This window comes from Mytilus galloprovincialis, chromosome 2 (genome assembly GCF_965363235.1).
Source record: "Mytilus galloprovincialis chromosome 2, xbMytGall1.hap1.1, whole genome shotgun sequence".
Taxonomy (NCBI): Eukaryota; Metazoa; Mollusca; class Bivalvia; order Mytilida; family Mytilidae; genus Mytilus; species Mytilus galloprovincialis.
Window position 1 is genome coordinate 49,672,400 of NC_134839.1, and position 27,957 is coordinate 49,700,356.

A 27,957-nucleotide genomic window follows, 5' to 3' on the forward strand; every position below is an offset into this window, starting at 1 on the left:
GTAGGACTCGAATTGGTGTGAAAGCCCTTATTTTTATGTCTACCTATGTTGAGAATTTTGAATACAATTGTTTTGAGGTTGATGTAATTTATTCATATGTGCTCCTAAATATTTTCAAATAAATAAAGATTAAAGTATAACGCCTTCATTAAGAAGTTTACGCTATTTGTAACAACGATGTGTATAGCAAGAATGATTGGAAACTTGTGGACAGTTTGCATACACTGTATTGAAATAAGATGTGTTTACTAAGATCTTGCGATTTTACCGTGATGCATCTCGTTTGTCATTTTCTTGCCCACCCATGATTTTAAAAGTCTGTTTCATGTATATCCTACAAAATAAAAAAGTATTAGTCTTGTTATGAAAAAAAAAGATTTGTGGCATAATAATTGCTAACTATTTCACAACCATTTGCTTTTAACAATGACATAGCATATATCGCATTGACAGCTTCAAAAAAATGTGAAATACTATATAAAAGAGAGAAACAGTTTGTTAAAATAGAATTAGAAAACAAAACATTAATTGGAAAATAGACTTTTAAGAATTGTGTATTGTAGTGTTCTACTTATAGGCTAAAAAATAAAATGATCATATTGAACGGATTTGCAACATGTCATGCCAATTCTAAGAGATTGTTGATTCCAAACCGATTTTTTTTAAAACAAAAAATGAAAAATGCGGTTTTTGTTTTGTTTTTTGTTTTTTGTTTTTTACTCTCTAAGCTTGACTTGGTAAATGGCTATTAGCTGATAGCTCAAGTACCAGTTAAACCAGTAATAACATTAACTTCACAAATATTTCGTGTGAGTTTATAATATAAGATTCAATATTTGAATTGCAAATAGAAATATTTTTTACTATTGATTTTTTTTTTATTTGGTTTTACATGCATTTGGTAAAAGTAAACATAACAAAAATACCGAACTCCAAGGAAAATTCAAAACGAAAAGTCGTTTAAAAAAACATACAGCTCAAACCTATCAAAAGAATAGAAAACAACTGTCATATTCCTGACTTGGAATAGCCATTTCCTTGTGTAGAAAATAGATGCTAGCTTAACCGTTACATATTTTTTTCTTCTCATAATTAAAACATCAGTTTGCACACTACATGTAGTAACACGGAGAGGTAACACAGATGTAGTAATTCCATTTAAGAACATGCAGACAAAATTATCAAAATTCTATATGTCAAACCAACAACACAAAACACCAAAAGATATCTCGAGGTCAACATAGTACGATGTTTGATATACGCAGGTGTTTTACAATAGGTCTGTACACTATGACAAGCTCTCTAGCACACAGTTGAAAAAGGAGTAAATACATTCAACAGAGACTATACCAAAGACGTTTAACTTATTCCAACATCGTACTCAGACTACTTTTAAACTGAGTTTTACTGTGCGGGTTGATATGTGTTCACTTTGTTTATTCTACATTCGCTAGGGGTAAAAAGGGGGGGCGGGGGGGGGGGGGGGGGGGGTTGCTGAGACCTTATAAAAAAAGTGTTAAACCCCGCCGCATTTTTCCCCCTGTTCTATGTCGGGATTGTCTGGCCTTTCCTAGTCTTGTGTGTTATCTTTTTCACTTTGGTTCATTTCAATGTTTTGGAGTTGAGTATGGCGTCCATTTTCTCTGAACTAGTCCACATTTTTGCACAGAGGCCAGATGAAGCCCGACTCCGTGTTTGGGATTTTCTTTGCTCTGTTGGGGCTGTTTTCTGCCCTTTAATCGTTTCCATTCTCAATTTTACCTGTCATCAACACCAACCACCACCCCCCACCCCACCCCCCAAAAAACAACACATTTAGATATTACAAAAGATAACTAACAACGAACTTCCTGACTTTGTTTTTTTTTCCCGAGCATACCACTCCTGAACATGATATTTATGTTAAATTATCAAATAAATATAAGAAGATATGGTATAAGAGCCAATGAGACAACTCTCCATCGAAGTCACAATTTGTAAAAGTAAACCATTATAGGTTGAAGAACGTTCTTCAACACGGACCATTCGCCCACAACGAACAGCAAGCTATAAAAGGCCCACAAAATGACTAGTGTAAAAATATTCAAACGGGAAAACCAATAGTCTAATCTTTATGGAAAATAAGAAACGAGAAACACTTATGAACCACATCAACAAAAGACATATTAACACAAGTGAACATACACTGAACGAAAAACATTGATCTATAGTACAATGACATTACAAAATCAAGGCCTTATTTAGAAGCTTTATGGCTCTCAGAATTTACATATAAAAAAGGCATACCGGTTTCAAATCGGTAAATACCACGGCTGAGAGGGTAAAAAAAATGCATTCCATTGTGCATAAATTCGGGCGACAGTAAAATAGCAACGATATGCATCAGTCAGTTCAGGATAAAATACTATAGTACATAAAACAAAACAGCTATCAACCATTCAAAATCAAGCAACCTTATATGTGAAGTACTTAAATTTAATTCATCTTTTTGAGCGTACGCCTTTATTGCAGAAACAACCTCTTCCTTCAAATTTAGTTAAAACAGTAAATTGTATTATGTCTTGGTTAATATTATTTATTTATCATTCGTACTTGCAACTATGAGGAAGTGTTAAAGATTATAGTCAAAAATTCATTCATCAACTTCAGAAGAATATGATATATTGTGACAACTAATTAAATATGCTGGAAACATTTTCAATATTTCCAAAAACATTAAAGTTTGTATCAGTCTTCATTCAATAAGAGAAAAGCATACCAAAATTAGAAGATACATTCAGGTCACGCCGAGCTAAATGATAAAATCACATGAGAATCTTCCACAATATCTTGTTTCTCTGTTTCTCTGCTCTCTGACGAGCGCAAATTCTCTATACATATCTTATTTTTCAAGAATTAATCGAGATATCAGTGTGAGATTGGCGAAAGCGATTGGACACTGCTTATCTATACGTTCGACTTAGTCATAAAATTAATATAGTAATATGTGCAAACTTACTTTTTGGACAATTAATGACGTAGAAATACATTTTTATTTGACCGGTTATATGAAATAAGGTTCAATATGGTGTTTGCAGAATGAAGTATAATAGGCAAAAGTAGACCATAAGGGAAAATCGTAATGACCATAAAGCGAGAGAAAAATGTTTTAAAAAAGAAGAAAGATATTGAATGGAGAGTATTTACATGAAGACATATATTGAATAAAGTAGAATAATGGCAACAAAAAAGAGAAAATGTAATAAAAAATCAAAGATAATTACACACTCTTTCCGTTTTCATCATCCAGACCCTCATATTTGATCACTCTGTGTTTGTTTATGAACATTCAGTTCCCGTTTTGATTGAATCTAACTTAATGCTTTTCAATCAGGCAATGCGGTAAATGAAACTTACATGCGACCAGTCAGCCACAAAATTAACCAGAAAACAAAGTCTAAAACGTTTACAGCAAATTAAACAATAGCGTAAGTATATTCTCCTTTCTCCGAATGTCAGAAAACAGAATCAGTGAAGCATATATTAACATCAGGATATATGTCTAGATTTTGATTTCAATTTTGTTTTGTCGAAAAAAACCTTCAGATTTTGATTTCAATTTTGTTTTGTCGAAAAAAACCTACAGATTTTGATTTCAATTTTGTTTTGTCAAAAAAAGACACATAAAAAATGTAACCTACAGAACATTGTGTAATACATCATAGTATCAATATAAAATAAGGAGGTGTGGTGTGATTTTCAATTAGACAACTATCTTTAAAGCGAATTTGGGCAACTGTTGGTCAGAGTACGGGCCTCCGACAATGAACAAGACCCATTAGTATAGTCAACTAAAATGGCCGTATTGAGAAGTCATGATTTAGATGATCGATTGATGATTACTTAACGTCCTGTGGCAAATATGTCATGCATATTTAGGATAATAGACGTCATTGAAATAAATTGTTTCTCTAATAAAATTGAGAATTGAAATGGGGCATGTGTCAAAGAGACAGCAACTCGACCGAAGTCCACCAATGGGTCTTCAATGCAGCGAAAACTCCCGCACCCGGAGGCTTGCTTCAGCTGGCCCCTAAACAAAAATGTATACTAGTTCAGTGATAATGGACGTCATACTAAACTCCGACAACTACACAAGAAACTAAAATTAAAAATCATACTAGACTAACAAAAGGCTCGCTCGGACATACACTCTATTTTATGGTATACATGCTTTCTGGGTAAAAAATATTTTTGTATTATTTTCATCATGTAGTGTTTATCTTGCAACGGGGACACAATATGTCCATGGAGTGTTCTCCATATGAATAGTTCAGATCAGTGACAACCGGGGTTTTTTTTCGCCGTAAGTCGTCTGGTTATTTTTGCGTATTGCAGCATTGTGTGATAAATATGTACTACGTTTTAATGATGATTGATAACCATAGTAAAATGTTGAGTTTTATTTCTATCTGCGAGTGAATGGCCTCAAGTTTGGACATTGGTCTTCCTTCATAAAAACTAATATGAATGACATTTTTAATACAAATGCGCTTAGTACTACGGTAAAAAAAACATCTGTTGCAATAAAACTTTAGATCTCATTATTAAAAGAAGATGATATAACTTGCATTATGTCCATGAAGATTTATAAATGCAATCGAACTATTAGATAATGAAAAAAGCTAACCACTTCATGGTCAAACTATGAAAAGTTGATGAAATGAATGGAATGATATGTGGGGTGTACGTCCTTGAGACAGACCTCTTCAGAGAAGACAAATAACCAAAAACATCTAGAGATAATGTATAGGGGCATCGTTGAGTAGTTCAGCCTATCAACACTTAGTTTGCGAGTTGGGCTCCAATCGTAATAGAGAGGATTTTCAGTGTTACTGGTTTTGGTTCTCTCTGAACATGCAATTGGTCTTCAACCGCTATTAAAAACTGACCACAACAATAGAGTCAATAGTATATAAGCTTATTTGGGTCATTCTATGCTCTTAGAGAAATATATAAGTCGTGTCCACGAACTACTAATTCGTGGCCAGGATTTACTCGACCAATGCATTGAAAGTTTGAAATGAAATAGTTTGTTAAGCAAAGAAAAGCCGATAATACAATACAAATCTTCCGCACCCGGAGGCGGTCTTTAGTTGGCCTCTAAACAATATATCTTAGTTCAGCAAAATGGACGATACACTAAATTCCATAACGTATAAATAAACCAAATTAAAAAAAGAAACATTTTCAAAATACTAACAAAGGCTAGAGGTTTCTGACTTGAGATCTGTTAGTATATATAAACGTATTTAGTATTTCGCAATACTCTGCGATTTCATAATAACTTTCGCTAAGTCCGATGTAGGTCAACAAATATCAAATCTGAAACAAATTCATTTAATGAACCATTTGTGGACATATTCAAAAATGTAATTTAGAAATGATTTATTTTCAACTGGCTCATAAAATTCTGCAACTAATTGACAATATTCAGTAAAATTGTTATGGATGTGCTTTTTCTCTATATGATATTCATAAATAATAACACACCTGCATTAAGTAAATCTAATGAAAACTAGAATTAATAGACATGAACAACCTTGATAATTAAAAAAAAACAAAACATTTTTTTATCATTTTGTTATTTTTTCAATTTCAGGAATTTAATTCAACGAGATATTGAAATTAGATATCATATGATTTTTTTAAAACTTTTAACGTATTCAATTAATTTGCTATTCTGTGGATTAAACATGCATTTGGTATAATTACCCGCATTGCTCCTAAATAATTGATCTTTTAACCTAAAAGAGATACTAAATTAAGAGAAGATCGAGAAACTAGTCATAATTTACAGTTTATCTGATGCCTGCACTGTAGTTTATTATTTTATAACAATTATAAATTAATAATTCATTTCAGCACTTCAAAAAATGAGTACACAAAAGTCAGGTAAACAGGTAAACAAAAATAGAAAACGGACGAAGCTGTTGATCTCGAATTAAAAAAAATATTTTCTAATTTTTTGTGTGTCCCCTTACGGCTTTCGTAGTTAATTACTAAAAAGCTTGCAAAATTGGGCAAAATTTTCATAGAATTAATTGACGAATTGTTCGTGTTCTAAAGCCACTTTCAGCACTATTGGCGATTTCGTGATGGCCACCTTAATTGGTGGCTGGAAAACCCACTGGTCTCCAGAAGGAAAACTGACAATTAAAGTCAATAATGGAGTCTTAGCGTACCTGCCACTCGCGGGGTTCGAACTTACAAACATGATAAGTGTTGACAGGCTAAGGGTACAGTTGTTGACATCAATACTTAGACCACTCGGCCATCCAATAAAATACTGTAAACCAATTTATTTTCGCGTATGCTTTTTTCGCGTTTATCCCTTTCTGGTTCTTCCGTGGCGAAATCGCGATTTCCTAATTCATTTTATTTAGTTAAATAAGAGAAGAGCCACGTTATACATATTCGCGACGGTTTAAATTCGCGTTATTTTCTTCTAGCAAAAAACGCAAAAATAAATCGCTCGAGAAAATTAGTTGGTTTACAGTAAATGAATTTTATCTGTTCTTTTTTTTCTTAAGGAGTAAGGAAATTGTCGGGGAAAACACTGTGGACTAGAAAGATTAATATGAATCGATTCATCCTAATACAAATTTGTATGAGTTTGTAACTATAAAGTGGTCTAACTGGCAGTTTCGTTTTGCTTTCAAATAAACAGCTTTAATTTTGATAAAAAGATATAATGGTAGGACTATTATCTGGAAAAAATATCTTACTTATTTCCGAGATTACTGTTGTTTCTTCACAGTAAAAGTGTAAAAAAAAAAGGGTAAAAAATGTGGATTTATGTGTGTGAATGTCCCTTTGGTATCATCTTTCGCCTCTCATTTGAAAATAATGTCATATTACAAGATATACTAACACAGATGTGATAAATAAGTAAAACTTCGAGGTTATGCAAACCCCAAAGAGGATGCAAACTATAAACTTGATAAGAATAACAAAGGATCGAAGTTTAAAGACAATCCTCACTCATAGACAAGTAACAATACCTAAATATGAATCTCTGCAGCGTCACAAATCAAGATCATAGTCAAACCGGGCTATTATTTGATTTAACAGTTGTATACAAAGGCATTTCCAATAGAAAATTGTATCTAATTAGTTATCAAAGGTACCAGGATTATAATTTATTACGCCAGACGCGCGTTTCTTTTACATAAGACTCATCAGTGACGCTCAGATCAAAATAGTTGGAAAGCCAAACAAGTAAAAAGTTGAAGAGCATTGAGGACCCCAAATTCCAAAAAGTTGTGCCAAATACGGCTAAGGTAATCTCTTCCTGGGATAAGAACAAAAATTCAAAGTTTTGTAACAGAAATAACCTTCCTACCGATGTATGTCTTTCTTTAAATTTAGAGAGGTTCTCTGATTCAGATCTAAAAGAAATTCTCCGTTCAAGATAAATTGAGTGTCATATTCTCAAAGTTGTGTTTCGGCAGGTTGAAAAAGAAATTGTGAGATTTTCCAGTTTTCGTTATTTTAATGTGATATTTGTTGGGCAAAGCGACATAACTCTGATCCATATTGGTACAACTTATACTTCTTTTGTGGTTTTCTCTTTTTACATGTACCATTTTCAATGTAGTTCATGCTCGATGGTGATGATGATTGATTGATTGATGTTATCGCCCAGTAGCAAATAGTACATGCATATCAGGACAAGAACACAATGTTTATGTGCTATGATTATTATAAATCAAGCGTTATACTCGACTGTCACGCTCACTCGGACTTTAGACGTGATACATTGCACGCTTATGGTTCGCACGGCAGGGAGAGATGTCACCATACTCAGAAACACCTTATCTGGACCCCGGGCCAACTAATGTGTATTTAATCATAAGTGCAGTATGCTTAGGGGAGAAGCAGCAAACACTGGCGGATCTAGAAATTTTCATAAGTGGGGGCCCACTGACTGCCTAAGAGGGGGCCCGCTCAGTCACGCTTCAGTGATTCTCTATATAAGCAACCATTTTTTTTCCCAAAAAGGGGGGGGGGGGCGCGCCCCCCTGCCCCCCTAAATCCGCCTCTGGCAAATATCAATTGTCGTGTCTTTGGGTTTTACCCGACCATGAATCGAATCCGGCCATCTGCAGTTGAAAAGACAAAATCGGCTAATTTTGAAGACTGAAGAGAGAAAGGCTGTTATTATAGAGGGGGAGGACAGGGGGTACCCTTCTCCCTTCTCCCACCCCTCTTTTCCTTTCTCCTACCCCCGTTCTCCTTTCTCCCATTAGAATAAAACATCTCCTTTTGAGATATTTTTTCTTGAAATATTAGAAATTTGTTTAAAAGGAGAGATATTTTATTTTTTCTCCTTTCTCCAAGCCTTCCTCTCCTTTCTCCTTTCTCCCACCCCCTTTCTCCTTTCTCCCTTACCCCTGTCCTCCCCCTCATAGATCAATACTAATAATGACAAAGATGAGTATGAGCAGGAACATATTTATATATTGACATAATATGTTAAATTTACTGTTCCCAGTTATAAACGTTCAGATTGTTTCTCATTAATATACTAGTTAAAACCCAGAACCGAAAAAAGCTAGATAAAAGAGAGATACCTTAGTTTTTCAATATTTTTCTTCTTTGTGATCGTTTTTTGATTGTAGTTCTACAAGAAAGCTAGCAACAAAATAAAAACTTCGGACTGAAGATAACACTTAATACATTATATATTCGCCTGAAGGATTTTTATGGATTTACCTTTATAAAGAAAGTTCAAGCCTCAACATTTGAAAACCAGTTCAGTACAAAAACTCTGCAATTCACAATTACACTACAAACAGGAACATGTTACACGTACGGTCCGACTACCGTTAGACTTGATATTCTCTCCCACTGAGCTATTAAAAGATGATACCGACTCATCATCCCATTGTTTGGTGTCATGGAATTAAAAACTAAAGGCTCTATTGCTGCTTACAACCAGCTTTTTCTATATATCTGGAAAATATCCTCATCTCTATTTCATAATTATAACTGGTAGCGATATATTTTTGTACAATGTGAGTTTATGTTCTTAACATTGGTTCAGAGACATATATCATATCTTAGAGATGTAGTATATGTATCTGGCATTATTGTATTAGTACCATTAATGCTGGAATGTTGGAAACTTAAGTTAGAGTGAGGAAACGAAAATGGGAAGGATGGAAAGACGAGAGGTCAAGGGTAACACTTTATGTCCCAATTGAATACGACATAAAAAGTTGATATTGTTTATGAAATTGGCTTTATATTGTTTGTGGCTTTTAATTGAAGAAGCAGTAATTTTTACATTCAAACCATGAAATGGTGTTCAGTATCATGTGTTAAATTGGCACATGTGATAGATTCCAGCAAGGATCTACGGACTATACAAAACTTGGCATCATTGAGATGGGAGCCCTCTCTGTGGGCCCCGCTATTCGCTGTAAATAACGTGTTATTTATATGTCTTTACCGTGCAGGACTTGGGATTGTCAACTGAAACCAAAGTTTGTGACCCGACACTTAACTTAAGAATTTATACATACATTTTGTGACACACCCTCTGGTGTTGGTGTATATAAATGTCAAGTATAAACTTTAATTCAAAGCAGTTCTCAAGATATAGAGCAGCAGTGGCGGATCCAGAGGGGGGGTTCCGGGGGTGCGCACCCCCCCTTTATTTTGGCCGATCAATGCATTTGAATCGGGACAATCGGGACATATGTTTTGCACCCCCCCTTTGCCCTGGGCTAGCACCCCCCCTTTCGAAAATTCCTGCATCCGCCACTGAGCAGACACTATCTTTACCATAGGACATGAGGTTGTCAATGTTTTCGACCTTGACCGTTGAATGTGTACATATAGCCTGGTGTGCTTGTTAATTTACATGTCAAGTATTACTCGATTTATTTCACTTGACTGGGCGGAGTTAACCGATTCGCTCACAATAAACCAGTCCGTCTATAGATAGGTGTTTTAGGATAAACTCATCAATGAAGTCTAGTCATTGTTTTGTACATTCCTTTGATGACAGTGAAAGGTGATTAGAAACCAGTAATAATTATAACGGCAATCATTCTTATCACACACATCTTCAAACTGACTGTCCTTATTCAAATTAAAACATAAGCTCCGCCCGATCAGTTGAAATAACATTGGTAATATAAAGTATGAACTCATAACAGTTCATTAGTAAAGAGCGGGCATAATTTGACATGGACTGACGACTAATCACTAAAGGGCGATCTGCCAGTAGACAGGGCCCTAATTATTAACAATTGTGTTAAATAATCTACTCCATTAAACCTTTCTAGAATAAGCCACTCAATGCTTTACATAATTATGTTGTGCAATAGCATCATCAATGTAAGTCTTAAGATACAAGAATTCATTTTATTTGTATCCTGCAGATAATTTGAAAATGTTCTGAATAAACTAATCATATTGCAGGATTAATTATTTATATGCCAGACATGCTTTTCTACAAAAGAATCATCAGTGACGCTCTAATTCAAGAAGTTCAAAAGGCCAAAGAAAGTACAAAGAAGTAGGTCCAGAAAGACTCCTTTCGGCCCCAAAATAAAGCAGTTTTACAAAATTGTTAAAATGTAAACTTTTAGTTATTTATTTGGAAAGTAGAATGCTTCTGCTACATAAATATGGAATGTTTTCGACAATACAATACATAATTATCGGGTACTAGCATCATTGAGTCATGCTAAATTACTGAAATCTTCGCAATTTAAGCATTTCAGTTAAATTTTTGACGGTTTCCGTCTTAAATGAAAGGGGCCGCATTTGTGTTCATTCTTAAAATTGAAATGAAAGTTGTATTTGATGATTATACATAACATATATAAAGGTTGACAATGAACGGATGCGGTAACTTTCATTTTTGACAAAAACCATCTGAAAAGTGACATTCTTTGGCATATTTGATAGATTTTTCATATCTAAGCTTGAATCGGAGCGTTTTTAATGACTAAAATCAGTTAAAATCATGATTTCACATGTATTAATTGAATCAACTGAAATAGACACTTAAGTATTTAAAAAGTGTCCAAAATCTTTCGTCCGATGAACCTAAAATTTGAGGCCAAAATCAGCCCTTACTGGACCTACTCCTTTGAAGAGTATTGTGGCCCAAAATTCTTTCAACTTTCAACATTATTTGATCACTCAGACACAACACATGAATACGTGTAACATAAAGGTTTTGCTAAATACAGCCAAGGCAACCTTTTGTAAAAGACTGTGAATAGGAATGAAACCAATATCCATGTCCAGTCAAGAAAAGAACATCTCAATTTTTATACATCTCTTTTAATCTAATATCAATTTACATTCATATTATATCACAAAGTTTTTACATCTTTATATTACAACATTGCACAATTGTATGACTAATCCTTCAAATTCTATCTTGTACAGATATCTCATTAATGCAGCATTCAATTGTTTAATGCGTAAAATTATACATATAACCCTTACTCTCAACTGTTATTTTTTATAAAATGGAATTTGTAAATTTGCAAATTTTTTTAAATTGAAAATTTGAATCCTGATAATTATCTGTAACCCTCAGTAGCGGATCCAGAAATTTTCATAAGTGGGGGCCCACTGACTGACCTAAGAGGGGGCCCGCTCCAGTCACACTTCAGTGATTCCCTATATAAGCAACCAAATTTTTTCCCAAAAAGGGGGGCCCGGGCCGCCTGGCCCCCCCTTAAATCCGCCTCTTACCCTCAAGTTCAGTTATTCATCATGCTCATTCATAAAAAGAGTAGTATAATTATTTATATCTTAGACCTTTGTATATCGTAATAGATGAGACTTACTCTTTATTTACATTTCAATCCGATTTATTACATATAATAAATTTGATTATTTTGATCATAATACTGCCACTATGAAATCATCTGAAATCATCTAAAACACTGTCATGAATTCTTCAAGCTTTCAATGAATCCAATAGCTACGTTTGATGAAATAGAACATGCAAACTTATATGATTTTCAGTATATGTCATTTCTAGTGTAAATCTCAGTGTTTAACAAAGAAGGCTAAGAATTACCATATCTTCTATGCCTGTGACTGAATAATGCCGGAAGCTAAGCACTCAGAAAAGCTTGACAAAGCCAGGCAATGTCCAATGGACGATTTTAATACTGGCAGTTGTTATAATAACACAGGGAATGGCAGTTCATGATCAATTACATGGAAAAATAAAATTGAGAATGGAAATGGGGAATTTGTCAAGATTTATTCGAGTCAGAGACCAAATACACCCAAAAAGACAAGTAGAAAATCACAAAAGACATATCTCTCATAATGTAATAAATTAAATTTCGAGATATTAGAGTACTTTGAAATATAAATTTTAATGAAATGTATTAGTGAATAGTTGACTTCTGATAAATATCTTATCAAACACTTCCAAGAGATATATACAAGATACGAATTATCATGATTATTATAACTTAAAATCATTACTATTCAACATAAATAACTTGATTATTTGTACAGAAATATACACACAAACCTATACATAATATATATGTGTAATGTTATGTTGCCATACAAATAACAATCATAAATGCTGATTCTACTGTAGTCACTTGTATCCAAATTTGGCATTTGTGATGATTCAGCACTTCACCTCAAGGTAATTCAGGCCCATCAGTTGAAGTAGACTATTATAATTTTAGATCCAACAAAACGAGGTATTTTCAACTTTCTAGATACAAAAAAAAAAAAAAAATTGCTAGCTATGGAAAGGTGATTTTAGCTGTCAACATATTTTATCCCTAACACATATGAGTATTTTACACAGTTCTTCCAACAGGGATTTCTCAACAAAATCTAGTCCATTGAGTTCATTCCAACTGTATACACAGCAATTTAAATAAAAATGTTTGGACCTAAATATTCTAATCTACCAAACCGGTTAAAAATCTTAAGAGTTTAGATCATGTCCAGAAAATGTGACTGTTTCAGGACCCTTCAGGACATCATTTAAAAGGAAAAAAGCAAAAAAGCAACCATGAGGAAAACACAAGGTCTATCCCCTGTCAGTAAAATTTAATAAATAAGCATACCCATTCAGGTCAAACCTTGATAAAGGCCAGTAAATGGTTATACATATGCATATATTATCGCATCAATAATAGTAATTATTGTATACAAGTAGTGTTGAACTTGTGTGGAGGAGAGTAAATGGTGAAGACAACAGTTGATTATAGCATACATAATATACAGTTACTTATTTATCATTATATATTAATGGATAAAGAGACAGTATCGAAAGCATAACAACAAAAACTATCAACATAACATTACACAAATCCTATACATAATATTATTCTTTTGCATAAACAATGAACATTACTCTCAGTCAAAATATTACACAACCCAAAACGTAATCTTATGAATTGATTATTTCCTTGAACTCACACAATGTAGATATGCTATGTTCGGCAACCCAAATCTACACTTACATGCTGTTTTCCTTTTGAGTTTAACCAAACTATAGTTGACCATTCAAACTGCTTGTAATTTTACCATTTGTTAAATCTGGACTAATGTCTTGATATAAGGCTCGACAATTTAATGGATTGTGTAATCTACAAATCAGAGTTCCTGAAATCTGATCCCACTGTTGGTCCTCACTACTATATTCATTGCAAAATGCCCAAATTTGTTGGTCCTTTGTAAAATTCTGGTGGTCAGGTCCTTCCGACCACCAATTTTCAATAAATCTGCCAACACGGACATGTCAAAGAAAAATTTGAGCTCTTTAAATGTCTTTAACTTTAAAATTCTGATTGAATGAAGCTTGTTCCCTTCACGACCAGTGGCCAGTATTTCATGCATTTTCATTTTGAGGAAAAATTACTGGATTATTAAGACTGAGATAAATTCCTGGTATTATACAAAAGAACAATATTGTTTTAATAATTGCATATCTAACATTTCAGTAAAATGGAATTCTGTAATGAATACAAAAACATTTCTATCACATTTGTTTTCCCTATAAAACGATTAGTTGCCATGGTAATGATTACATTGCTTATATACTTTGAATAAATAATTTTCCGACCATCTCTTTAACGATAATGCACAAATTCCTGAACGTTTTTCATCTTTCCAATACTGACTTTCATCATTCATTTTTAGGCATTTTATAGAATAGACCTGCAACTAAACTATAAATATATTTATCAATGTATATGTTAAAAAAATGTTTAACTATAGTGATACACGTTAACATGTCCGTCTGATTGCCACACATCTGAGTGGCATTGAACAGCCACCTTTTATCAAGTGACATGTACCTTGATTTGAACTGGTCTTTTTTTTAAAATGTCAATTTTACGATGAACTTGACCTTAATTTAGTCCAATAATTATAACAAGTTTGGTCTGGATGGTATAGATGGTCTATCAGGAATTTTAGGAACACCTGGTGGGCCAGCAGAACTAGGGCGTCTGAAAATATAAAAAAATGTAAGAAAATATTTCATACATTACTTCTTATTTTGTGCGTTGATGATACAAATAGAAAAACTACTGCAAAAAAAACAAAAAATAAAACACAAAAGAAATACAAGCATGTGATAATTGTCATCTTAGCAGTAGTTTTGGTTTCAAATATATTTTTATTTGCTTTTATGTAGATTGGTTCTCAAGTTCTCTCCTACTTTTTTGGAATAAAGTTATTTCAAATAAAGTGCTGAAAACTCATGGTATTCATATTGAAACCAGAATTGATTTCTGATTTGCTTTTTCTAATCCAAGAAGGGGCAAAGTAATCATGAAATTTGAAATATTTAGGATCTGTTTGAATTAAGAGTAAACTTTTCAATTTTTGTTGTTCCTCATCTGTGTGATATCTAATTTTGTTAGTTTTAATTTTAAACTCAAAATCATTGAAAGCAGTTTAAAATTATGCAGCTACCATTATGTAAATTAATCATATAAAAGTGTCCTTTTCTACTGATATTCATAATACCAAAACAAACGTGTTGTAAATAAATTCATATATTATACAAATTTCATAGTTCTAACATATTCTTATGATCTGAAAATGTGTCTTTCATAAAAAAAAATATGCAAATCAAGGCAGACAAACACAGAACAAATAAAAACATCTAGAGAAAATCACACACACACACAATTTAGATACAAACAAATTTAATACAGTGAGAAGATACTAAAGCTTGAAAGAAATGAACAAGCAAACACAAAAGCTGGAAATTCAACAGAAAGTGACGAAATCTGTATTATTCAAAATCTTTAATTGAAATCTTTTGTATGATCAATGCATTTGAATGGGGACATGTGGTTGGATCCCCCTTTTCCCCCTTTTTCATCCTGTGTTTGAACTCCCCACTTTTAAAACTGGCTAGATCCACCCCTGTATAATGTACTTCTTGTGTTGTTTAACCATATATGAAAAATATCCTTGTTAGACTTTTAAGTTCAGAAATATAATTTCTTTCTGACATTTTTCTCCTGTGGAATTTTATAAAAATTCTTACATTTCAGCAATTAGAAAATGAACAAAAGTAAAGGAATTAGCTTTCCCTTATGGCTTAATCAATTAGTTTGCACACACCTAAATAAAATGTTATTTAATAACTGGCTGCTAGTAGTTGCACAAAAACATAGATAAAGATAAGTTATGTTGACAATGAAATTTAGTATAAAGTCTAGGTCACAGTACCGACAAGAAAGAGTGTGAAGATCACAAGTATAGACAGAAATGTCTAGCAAATTCTGATTAGTAAAACAGTATGACCTTTATATTTCCTTAGTTTTCATACTTAAATTACCTTAAAAGTTAGTGTTAAACCAGACATATAGTTAACCATTTTAAAATAGCGAAATGTTCAAAGAAAATATAGGTAAACTATCACTTTTTTTTCATTACAACAATGTACTAGTAATTTTAATACAAATATATTTGTAGAAATATAATTTAATATTGAATATGAGAACATTAAAATAAAGCCTTTCTTTTCTAAGAAGAATAATTAATTTTCTAGCTTAAAACTTTTACAATTTTTCTGTACAGATATTTTCAAATGAAAGCTTCTTTGAATAGTCTTAATATGCACAACAGAATGAAAACCAAAGGAAATATGGCCATTTATCATTAAAACATAACTTCAAATGTAAATTGAATGAAGACTCTCATATTAGGGTTTCATGCACTTTTTACCTCCATGATAATTGAAAATGGAAAGCAAATTTTAACATGCATTTTTTCCCCGAACACCAGTAAAAAATCTGCACATGATTTCTTTTTTTAACAGCACAAATGAGTTATACAGTTACTAAACAATCAACTGTCTATCTGTTAACTACCAAACACCTATATCATTACATGTATTATTATGTACTTATAAACATATCACAATACATGTACATTATTCTTCTTTATTTCTTCTCAAGAAACAAGCATGCACTGAATATTGGTTATATTTTTATCATTGTGAGGAATATACTGGGGGTTGGGGGTTGGGGGTGAGTGTCGGAGGGGGTCCTGATCCTGAAATCCTGGGCTTAAAAAAAACATGAAATCCTGAGGTCCCGAATTTAAAGAAATTTAAATCCTGAATCCTGAAAAGATCAATCCCGAGATCCCTAGCTTAAAAACACTTGATCCTGACGTCCCAAAAAAAGGGCTGCCCCCTCCTTAATAGTGGGATTCCTTTCAGCAAAAATTGTGAATAACTTAAAACATGTTTAACAGGTTGTTCTAATCAGCTTTCTAGTAAGGTCTAAAATAATTGGCTTTGTAGGGCAAAGAAGAATAATGATAACATAAATTGGTTGTTAACTGAATGTCCAGTGACACATGTTTGAGGATACTCAGGATAAGTACAAATTAAACAATAAATTAATTATGCATATAAGTCTGCATAGCAGGTTAAGTTTAACCATTATGAATGAAGAGAAAACTTGATTGATTTAACACTAATTTCAACACTGTTGTACTATTTCATGGCGGTCAGTTTTTATTGGTGGAGGAAGCCGGAGTGGCCAGAGGGAACCAAAGACCTTCTGCAAGAAAACTAACAATTCTAAAGATTGGAGTCTAGTGCACCTGCTCCGTGTGGGATTTAAACACACAATCTCAGTGTTGACTTCTTTGGCCACTCAGCCACTAAGGCCGTTGGAAAATTAGAAGACCACTGGACAAAAGAAGGAATGGTGAGATTAGGGTCTGAAATGTTTCATTGTAATAGGGTTTATAATGTTTTAAAGGATGATGAAACATTGTCAACTTTATTGAGTTTAAAGATTTAGATAAATTAAATTAAGATTATACATGCATGCACAAATCCTAAATATGAAGAACAAAATTAAACATTCATCCATGCTGATTACGGAACAAAATATCTTTAATAAATCACACAAGAACTGAATTTGTTCATGCAGCTAATTTTTAAATGTTTCCTAGACAAATTTTCACAATCAAGTCATATTTCGTACGATGCCTGAGATATATTTTAAGTAATCATGTGCAGAATAGGAAGCCTTGTAAAATAATCCTCATTCAATGGTAATTTGAAATCAGGTTGCTATTCATATAACATACCCTCGCTGAGATCCATACTGATTTGATAAATATGATTTTGTTCTGTAACGAAGTGTACATTTTGTTTTTAAAACATTCACTTGTGTAACATGTATTTTTAAAGGGTTTTACAAAATATCTGCTTAACTAATCAGAAAAAATTATTACTTTAGATATCTATTCAGAAATCATGTGCAAAATAGGAAGCCTATGTAAAATAATCCTCATTCAATGGTAATTTGAAATTAGGTTGATACTCCTATAACATACCCTCGCTGAGATCCATACTGATTTGATAAATATGATTTTGTTCTGTAACGAAGTGAACATTTTCTCTTTAAAACATTTACTCGTATATTTTTAAGGGTTTTACAATATATAGGTTTAACTATGAATAAACAAATGTTTTGATAGTCAAATTGTATAGCAAAAATCTTAATCAAATTGTTTCATTGAATTTAACCCTTATTTTCCTTAACAAATATTAAAGTATATTTTAGAGTTATCTCTCTTTTAAATTGTAGTCTAAGCAATATAAATTTTCAAACCAAAATTTTTGAAAGACTTTCTCACATTTGTCAATCAATGTTTTTGATTCTGTGAAAACTAATAATTTGAATAAAATTATAAAGCAATCCAAACTGAAGCATAACACTCACATGAAATAGTTCAAGAAATTAATTAAAACTTTACAACATAATATATCAAATACACAAAGATTTCTTAAGCATCTACAATGCAGAATATCTTCCACATATGAAGCTTGAGCAAGTTTTAAAGCCAAAAAAACAACAGCAGTTTCTATTGGTTTCCTGTTCCCTGCTCTAATTTTAGGCAAGTTTTTATCTCTGTTGCATGTCTTACCGACACAACAACCTATAGTTGGGGTGTAAATTATGATGAAAGGGCCCATTAAGGGTAAATCTTTAAGATGCTTTAATTCAACAGAAACTGACTGTTGTCTTAAACCTTTTATGGATGTGTGAAAATTTTTTTATCTCTGAATTTTAACACCAAAACAAGATTTTGTTTTTACAATATTTATTTGATTGCAAATGGTCAATGGTAATTCAAAGCTAAACAATATCTTCCACCCACTTGACCATACTTCATTGATTTAAATAACTGGTCAAGTTGAAATGACCTTTATTTACAAAATATAGTTTATGTGCCAAAAAATGTCTATAGAATGCACAACGATATATTAAAGCTACCTAAAAAGATCAGACATTATATTTGTTATATTTGGTAAGAACAAATGAAAAATGGTATATACAATTAAAAGGGAGTTAACTTTTGTTCAAGGAAGATAACTGCAATCACTAAAAGACAATATAAAACCTACCCTTGTGCAATTCCTTGCGCTATGAACGGTGCTGCACTGTAAATGTTAGAGAAATAATATCAGTATTACACCTTCATACATTTTAAATCTAAACATTAAAATGTTTAATTCCAAAGTATTTCAAATAATAATCTTCAATTTGTTACAAAAATAGTTTTCTTTTAGTACAGCAATATCCTTTTGAAATATCTAAGTCACCTTGAACAATACTTTGCAATTTACCTCCCTTTTTCAAACTGTAAAATTTTGGATGATTGAAAAAGTTGTTTTATTAAATTATTTCTTAAATGATCTTCATATTTTTCAGTTTCTTAAATAAAATATGTATACAAGGATATCATTTCAGAACAGAGGAACTATTTTCTTTATAAACTTTTTACCAGTTTGTTTACATGATATTATTTGACTCATAGTATTTTATGTCCTACCTTCTTGCAGCATCTGCAGCATAGGGCGCAGCACTACAATTAAAAACATCGATCCATTCATTTTATAATTTTATAATGTCTTCATAATTGATTTTCATATCTTTTTTTCTTTTTTTCTTTCTTTAAACTTTTTCTCATAACAATTTTATTTAAATTTACAATTTTTTTACAAAAAACATTTTATTTCATTTTTAATTATTCACAATCTTGTATCCTAAAAATATTTTTCATTAAAAAAAGGGCATGAGATATACTAGAACAAAGTAATTCAGATGAGGACATGCAACTAATTTTATTTTACAGGGTACTCATAATATTTATATTTTTAGTAACATGTTTTTATTATCCTACCTTCTTGCAATATCTGCAGCATAGGGGGCAGCACTACAATTGAAAATATTGTATATAAGAAGGTTTTATAAACTCTAGCATTGTTCCTTCCCTAAACAGTTATATAATTTTCTTTCAAAGATGTTTTCTTTTATTGCTGATAATTTATTTTTTTTAATTTTTTTAAATTTCAATATTTTTTGTATTTTTTACTGAGTTTACAAATAATAATATTTTTTATTTCATTCACTTCTTTTCAATTTTCCTTTATTTTAATAAATTTGAATTTTATTTTGAAATTTTTGAAATTTTGATCATACAAAGAAATATTCCTACCTGTGGGCTATTTCTCCAGCATACGGAGCAGCACTAGAAATATGAAGAAAATATTCCATGTTATGATAAATTTATTAAAAGATATACATTTCACATGCTTATGAAATTATTTTTTTTCTCTCATTGGAAGTCATTTATTCCATAAAAAATGTTTAAAATTTTTTTTTAGAAGTTTTTTTTTAACATTGAAAGGAGTTTTTTAATAACTAAAGAATAGGTGCATCAACCCTTATCAGCTATCAATAATATAAACTACAGTAAAACTTTAATTTTGTGATAAAATTTAGAGGTTTTATTGAACCTACCCTTTAGTTGCCTGCTGAGCTAGGTAAATGGATGCTCTGTAATTATATTGAAAAATAAAAAAATAACTTTTTTTATTTACTTAATTCTAGCCTAAATGAAACAACATTTAAATTTGAGTGCATTTTTGGTACTAATAACTAAATACTCATACAACATAAATATAAGGGATAATTGGACAGGCAAACATTTTACAATTTATATCCTTTTGCTAACCAACATGTCCAAGTGGAATAATATTTAAAAACTTTAAATTCTGAACAAGGGAATTAAAAAAAAAAATCAGATATTAAATTGTTAACTTTAACTTTCTTGAATTTAAGTTTTCTCTATTTTCTAATTTATTTTTGAACTTATTTTCAATCACAGTTGTGAATATCAGTTATATGTTTAGAAGTACATTTATCTAGTATTAACCAATATTTCATAGTGTAATAGATGTGAAAGATATTACAGCCACCATGCCATCAAAAACTGGTACCCTAATCAAATATTTGGCATTTTTCCTTGTTATTGGAGAAAAGCCAGAATAGAAGTGAGTGCTCAGAAGATTATTTTTTCTACTTCTCTTCAACCTGAAATTCTGTAAAAATTTTGAGAATAGACTGACGAAGGTGTAATACTGTTTATAAAGCCCACACATACAATTTTGTTAATAAACACTGTGTATAAATTGTAAAATATTCAAAAATTCTAAAAATAATCATATAAAAAAATTCTGTGCAGGAAGGTTGCATGCAAATGTACCATTATTATACCAAATGTACAAATTGTTTATTTAACTGATAACAGTCTATCTGAATATAACTATTTATATTTTTTTATATTCAAAATACATTCCAGTATAAAATCAAAACAATTTCAGTCAATAGAGGTATTTAAATCTTAAACCCCATTTCATAAAATGCAATGAACAGTTGCAATAATCAGTTGAAGGATTCATATGATATGTGACATATTTAATCAAGTTTCTACCCATACCAAACATACCCTCTTTTTCCATCTAGCCTACCAATTTTTACGGTTTCTTATCTGATTTTTGGGTTCAGGTTATTCATTCAATAACACCACCACATAAAATAAAACCCTAATATTTCATATTGATTTTTACATTTTAACATCTTAAAACTTTTTCGTCATACATTTGGTATAATTAAGGTATATCCTATATATATTAATATACAGGGGAAATATTAGTTAAATCAAATATCCCAGCACCACAAGCAGAACTAGATCTAGCAAAGTAAATGCAAACACATACCGGCCACTTTGGTTGAAACTGTAAAATGTTAGATTCACATGCAACATTTACACAACATATATCAAATAATATCTATACACTGTCTAATACTTAATAGTGGTTCACTTAAACTCAACATTGAAACTGGTAGATATAATAATATGCCTCGTAATGAAAGACTATGTCAATGTTGCAATATGAAAGCTATTGAAAATGAATATCATTTTGTAATGATTTGTCCAGCCTATAGATATCTGCGTTTAAGATTTTTGCCTAAATATTATTGTTCTTGGCCTAATATGTCAAAATGTTTATCACTTATTCAAACATGTTCAAGAACTTTGGTATTAAAACATTGTTGTTTGTTAAATGAAAACTGGAAACTACGGTCACAACTGATAAAGTAGATTATATATGGTACTATTTGTTCAATATGTTTTTTGCTATTATTTTGCTTTCTGTTTTCATTCATATCATGTCCCTTACTATATTATATATGTTGTTGATGCTATAGCATTATATTATATGCTGATTTGCAATAAACTTATTACAATTACAATTACAATAAACCCTATTTTAATACTACCACACACATTCTGTTATTAATCAATATACATTGTAAACCAACTATTTTTTTTGTATAAAAAGATCCCCTAAAAGGTGCAAGCCAGGGCAGACCATGAAAGACTCTTAGGAATCAAGGTTCTTAAACACCCCTTAAGAAGTATTTTTTGTGATTGATTTATTTATTCAAAGTTTATGAGAAGACTTCAAATTCTTATTCAAAAATCTACTAAAAAATTGAATAGAAACCAGAAAATGTGGAAATAGGTATTGGACAAAATTGTTGGTTTACAGTAAATTTTGTTTACAGGTACAATTTTATCTGTAATAATAGAAGTTTGAAATTAAATTTAATATGTAGTCCTTTTCTGGACTAACCATTTTCTTAAGTTACATTCATAATTTATAGCCAATCATACACTTAATAGTATTTTAAATTCAAGATGCATTCATTTACATTTATTTTTTGTGAGTTTTAAACAAACATGAAGTTGATAAACAATCATTCTCTAAACTTATTTGCATATCATATGTACTTAATTCAAACTGTTGAGGATACTTGCATATAATGCATACTTATATTTAAGCTAAACACTGTATATGTCAATTGCGAATTTGTGGGTGCTATTATTTATGTGTCAAAGCTTGCTGCAAAATTAGGCAATTATATAGGGTTTGGATATGTCTTAAAAGATATTTTTGCTTGACTTGAGCTTAAACTTGTATCATGCTCATTTTCCTTTTCAAAGTGTAAATATAAACATACCACATAGACATACAATTTAGGGTAACATGCCTTGATTATCTGACTACATGAATGAAATTAAGTTTGATTATATTCTGTTTTTCATGCAGCATGTCATTGGATGCATTACACTTTAAAAACATCATTCTCTTTATTAAGGATTTTACATATGCTAAATGAACAGGTCTTCCATTCTAGGTCCAAATGTACAAAATACTTAATAAAGCACAGATATGGTTAAATATTAAAAGAATGTATAAGAAGAAACATAAATAACATTGATTATATTTGAGACACAAAAAAAGCATGATAAAACTTATTTTTCACCCTACTAAGATAACCTTCAAAATTAATAACTGTAAGTCCTATACATGCTGTTAAATTGTTAGAAAATCTTTTTAATAATCTTAGTTTTCTACCTTTTGTATTTTTTTCCCAAATAAATACAAACATGGGTGAATATACAATCCCCAATACAAAAACATAAAGAACAAGAAAATTTAAATCTCTTATTTTTAGAGTACATACGCAGGTATTGGTGGTCCACCTCCCGGTGCTGTTGGTGCTGGTCTGTTTGGAATGGATGGTGCCGGTCTGTTTGGCATTGATGATCCACCAGGACCTGGTCGGTTGGGCAATGGTGGTGGTGGTCCACCCCTAGATGGTTTCGGCGATGATGGTCTTGACCCACCTCTGTAAATAATTTAAATTTCATTAATGATCTTTCCAGTATGGGTTCTCATGTTCACACAACTGATATTCCATTTAATGTGTTAGTTTCCAAAGACAAAGGCTTGGGTCTACTATGTACATGCATTTTTTTTACAAATATATTTTGGAGCTTTTATTATTATAAAGATTCCAATTTGATCTTTCAGTACCTTGTTTCTCTGATAATGTAATTCATGCATATATTTCTAAATAATTTAAGAAACTGCAGATATCTTTAATTTCATGGTAAAAATTAAATTTTAATCAAGACATTTTCAATTAATATTTTATTGTATGTCTTTCTATGTTGTGATGTTACACTATTGTTTCAGATAAGGGTTAAGGTTGGTATCCATTAAAACGTTTAAACCTACTGCATTTGTTTGCACCTGTCCTTAGTCAGGAATCTGATGTTCAGTAGTTGTGGTTTGTTGATGTGCTTCATAAGTGTTTCTTGTTTCTTGTTTTTCTTTTAGAGATTAGATCGTTGGTTTTCCCTTTTGGATGGTTTAACACTATTAAATTAATTTTGGGGCCCCTTATACCTTGCTGTTCAGTGTAAGCCAAGGCTCCATGTTGAAGACCGTACTTTGACCTATAATGGTTTACTTCTACAAATTTTGACTTGTATGGAGAGTTGTCTCATTGGCAATCATACCACATCTTCATATCTATATCCTTTTTTCAAGATTAGAAAATAATTTCAGGGCAATTATTTTTAAATACATTTTTATATGAAATATATATAGTAATAATGATGATGTGAAACAGTTTTGAACTCCAGACTGCAAGGGTGGATCAAGAATTATTGAAGGGGGCATATTTCCAGAAATTTTCTAAGCTTGAAAATTCTATAAATAGTGAGTAACATTTCTTTTTTAACTGGCCTTCAAAGGGTGTACACCCTCTACACACAATCCTGGTTCCGCCACTAGACTGTCCTACATACCCATTAGTAGTTTGATCAATGTGTAACCAGTCATTATCTACAGGAGGGGGCGTAGGTGTAGAATTCGTTGTTATATTTATATCACCAATAATATTCAGAGCTTCCTTTGTGGCATGATACATTCTCAACAACTCCTCCCTTCTCTGAGCCTCTTCTTGGGATTCCTCCATTAATGATTGCTATTTAGATAAAATACAAAATACTCATATTGTTGATTACACACAATTATTATTGACTAATTGACAATTTCATTGATTTTTTAACATTAGATAAATTTTGCAGTTGTATAGAATGATAGAAAACTTGTATAGTTGTTAATAATTTCAAAAAGTTTTAAAGCGGATCACTGTCTTGGCCTATATTTAAATGCTTGTTTGAATGGAATTGAAAGATATAAGAATAAAATAAACTTATATGAAACAAAATGTAACTAAAACCCAACTAATGTTCCAAAAAACAATATATCTAACTGAAAATTAAATTTGTCCAAATTAACAATTATTGAGTCAATGCATATGTCTAATGAAATGAATCAACAAAATAGTTCACTATCTTTTTTGTGAAAAAAGGGCACTGTAATACTGAAATGAGTGGTACACTAACTAATTCCGTTATACATATTATACCTGATCAACAGTTGAGTATAAATGTGCCATTAATTCGGCTCCTATAAACTCTTGTACCTGTAAAATATAACACAATCTCATCACTTAGCAGGTTTTATATATGATAATTATTTTAAATAAAAAATATCAAACTTATGCCAAAAAACTGGTTTGTTCCATGTTTCACAAGCTGGTCAAAATGCAAGTTATGATGATAGTCAAGAGCTTCTCCATGCCAAAGTTTATTTATTAACTTAAAAGAGTTATGTCAGTTTTGGGGAGACAGGTAGTTTTTAAGAATAAAAGATTTGTAAAAAAAAAAAAAAAACATCTGCTGTCTGCTGGTTTGTTGATGTTCAAAACATAAAATCACAGTAGATAGTTTTATTGCATCCCATCAAAGTGACAAGAATACTCAAGGATTTGCTGTTGGGAGACTGGGCCATGGAATTTATGAATTGTACCTTGTTATGATACAAAACTGGCTGTAGTTCTACAGTTTTTGCATTTTTTTATGTTTTTAAAGAAGGGACATGTAGTGTGTGCCCCTGTCTGAATCCACACCTGTATGGACAATCTTTTCTGGAATAACTTGCCCCTTCATTATTAATAACCTTTAAAATCATTATGATTTTAGATATCAAAGTTACTTTCCTTTGACAAACTGGTTCTTACATTGTTTACACATAGGAACATGATGGTTTTAGGTACCAGATCTCTCTGAGTTTTGTTCACTATTTTCATGTAGGAATCTACTAAATTTCTAATGGTCTCAACCTGTCTTTCAAGCTGTGGATCCATAGAACCTATATCATCCTTAGCCTGAAAATAAACATGAAATAGAAAAAATAAACTAATATATTCAGTATGATTTATTCCCTTTAACTAAACTGATGTTCCTCTAGAATTACCGGTATATCTAAATATAAGTTAGGAGTTATTAGTGTTCAAAGTGATAAATACTTAATAGTTGTTAAATAGAAATATTTTGACAAAACTAAAACTTAATCTACAGTATTTCTTAAGGAAAAGGATTTTAAGGATACGCTCCAATTTTGGACCTATGGCTTTTGATTTTTTTTTCAAACTAAAGACCTAAATAATGCAAGATCAGTTTGTGATTTTCATGCTTTGGAAACCAAAATAAGGCTTCTCTATTTGAATTATTTATTCCATTAAACATATAAAAAGAAAATAGGACACAGATTTGTAAGAGCAACTTTGCTAGTTTCTGATTCCTAGATACATGTATATTTAAATATCATGTGCATTTTATTCTTATTTGATGATTTATCTCTATAAATATTGTTCAAACTCAAACAATATAGTTAAAAGACACATATTTGAACTCTATTGTAGCAAGCTAATAATAAATATAGTATGAAATTTTTGCTTGTGGTTTACTTTCCTTGAAATTTATTCAAATCACATATAAATGAGCTTTAGGAAATATATACATCAAGGCAATGTTAAATCATCACAAAATATACATCACGAACAGGTTTGGCTTTTAAATTCATGAAAATAAGCCATTACTACCATAGCAAGCTTTACCAAATCTAAATGTATGGCAATATCTGAATATTGTTTTAGCAATCAAAAGCAATATTATTTAGGCTTCCTTAATTTAAAATACTAATCTCCCATCCATTTTAAAATCTGTGTCCAACTAAATATTAGCTGATATATAACCTTATATATCATGTACATGATATAAATCTACTATATGGTAGAGAAAACTAAATTTTTACTAATATACAGTATTTGTAACATGCATGTTAAATAAGAAATACAAAACAGATTAATGTGAGTTAATTTGTGTACATTGTATTATAATAAGTATTTTTTTGTTACTGTGGATTTATCATTATTCGTGGAATACAAATTTTTCGTTGATACCTGATTACAGGTGAACCACGAATTTAAATGTTTAACAACGTATAAATTCTCTATAGGCTTATATGAAGATTTTGATAAAACCACAAAATTAAATATACACGAAAACATAATGTTTCCTCAATCTACAAAAATCAGTATCCACGAAAATAAATGAATCCACAATATACAATTTCTATATGTCCATTAAACTGACTGTTTTGAAAATAAAGACTATCATCTCACAGGCATTTTAAAATATGGCCAAATCATTTCTGAACATCAGTTTCCTCTGTTTAAGTTTACATTTTGTTAACAATTAAGACAATAAACACATTTTTAATTGGTAAAATATTTTTTTTTTAATTGTGTATAAGGGGTCTTATTCACAAGAAGAAAGTCATTAACTAGAGGCTCTCAAGAGCCTGTATCGCTCACCTGACTCTACTTGGGTTTTTGAAATCATATAAAAAAAAAGACAAAATTTGGCTACAAAGTAACAACACTTGACCAGCACCTCATAAATAGGAACATTCATGCTTTGTTTGATTTCATTCAATTCAGTGGTTCTGTAGAAGAAGACTTTAGTATGCATTTCCCATAGGGTTCCTTTATAAAACTTAGCCCAATGCTGGCGGCCATCTTGGATGATGGATCAGCTACAAAGTAACAACACTTGGTCAGTATATCATTAGAAACATTCATGCTATGTTTGGTTTCATTCCATTCAGTGGTTCACTAAAAGAAAACTTTTGTATGCATTTCCAATAGGGTCCTATATTAAACTACCGGTAAGTCTCCTCACTGGCGGCCATCTTGGATGATGGATCGGCTACAAAATAACAACACTTGGTCAGTATATCATTAGAAACATTCATGCTATGTTAGGTTTCATTCCATTCAGTGGTTCACTAAAAGA

General features: G+C 31.3%; 1 protein-coding gene across 12 annotated transcripts in view; it reads right to left on the bottom strand.

Moving 5' to 3' along the window:
• Positions 1-11,326: 11,326 nt before the first annotated feature.
• LOC143063768 (dynamin-1-like) overlaps positions 11,327-27,957 on the bottom strand; it is a 57,033-nt gene continuing 40,402 nt past the window's right edge. For 3 of the 12 annotated variants that reach the window (XM_076236130.1, XM_076236132.1, XM_076236131.1), the window contains exons 16-28: positions 25,839-25,985; positions 25,185-25,241; positions 24,559-24,737; positions 23,427-23,591; positions 21,611-21,628; positions 20,352-20,387; positions 20,047-20,079; positions 19,732-19,764; positions 19,381-19,413; positions 18,953-18,988; positions 17,878-17,919; positions 17,629-17,670; positions 11,327-14,510 (exon numbers count right to left, since the gene is read on the bottom strand). In XM_076236130.1, coding sequence (XP_076092245.1) covers positions 14,429-14,510; positions 17,629-17,670; positions 17,878-17,919; positions 18,953-18,988; positions 19,381-19,413; positions 19,732-19,764; positions 20,047-20,079; positions 20,352-20,387; positions 21,611-21,628; positions 23,427-23,591; positions 24,559-24,737; positions 25,185-25,241; positions 25,839-25,985 — 903 coding nt within the window. In that variant the 3' untranslated portion in view covers positions 11,327-14,428. The remainder of the gene's footprint in view (positions 14,511-17,628; positions 17,671-17,877; positions 17,920-18,952; positions 18,989-19,380; positions 19,414-19,731; positions 19,765-20,046; positions 20,080-20,351; positions 20,388-21,610; positions 21,629-23,426; positions 23,592-24,558; positions 24,738-25,184; positions 25,242-25,838; positions 25,986-27,957) is intronic. The other 9 variants (XM_076236133.1, XM_076236134.1, XM_076236135.1 and 6 more) reach the window with 9 other exon arrangements.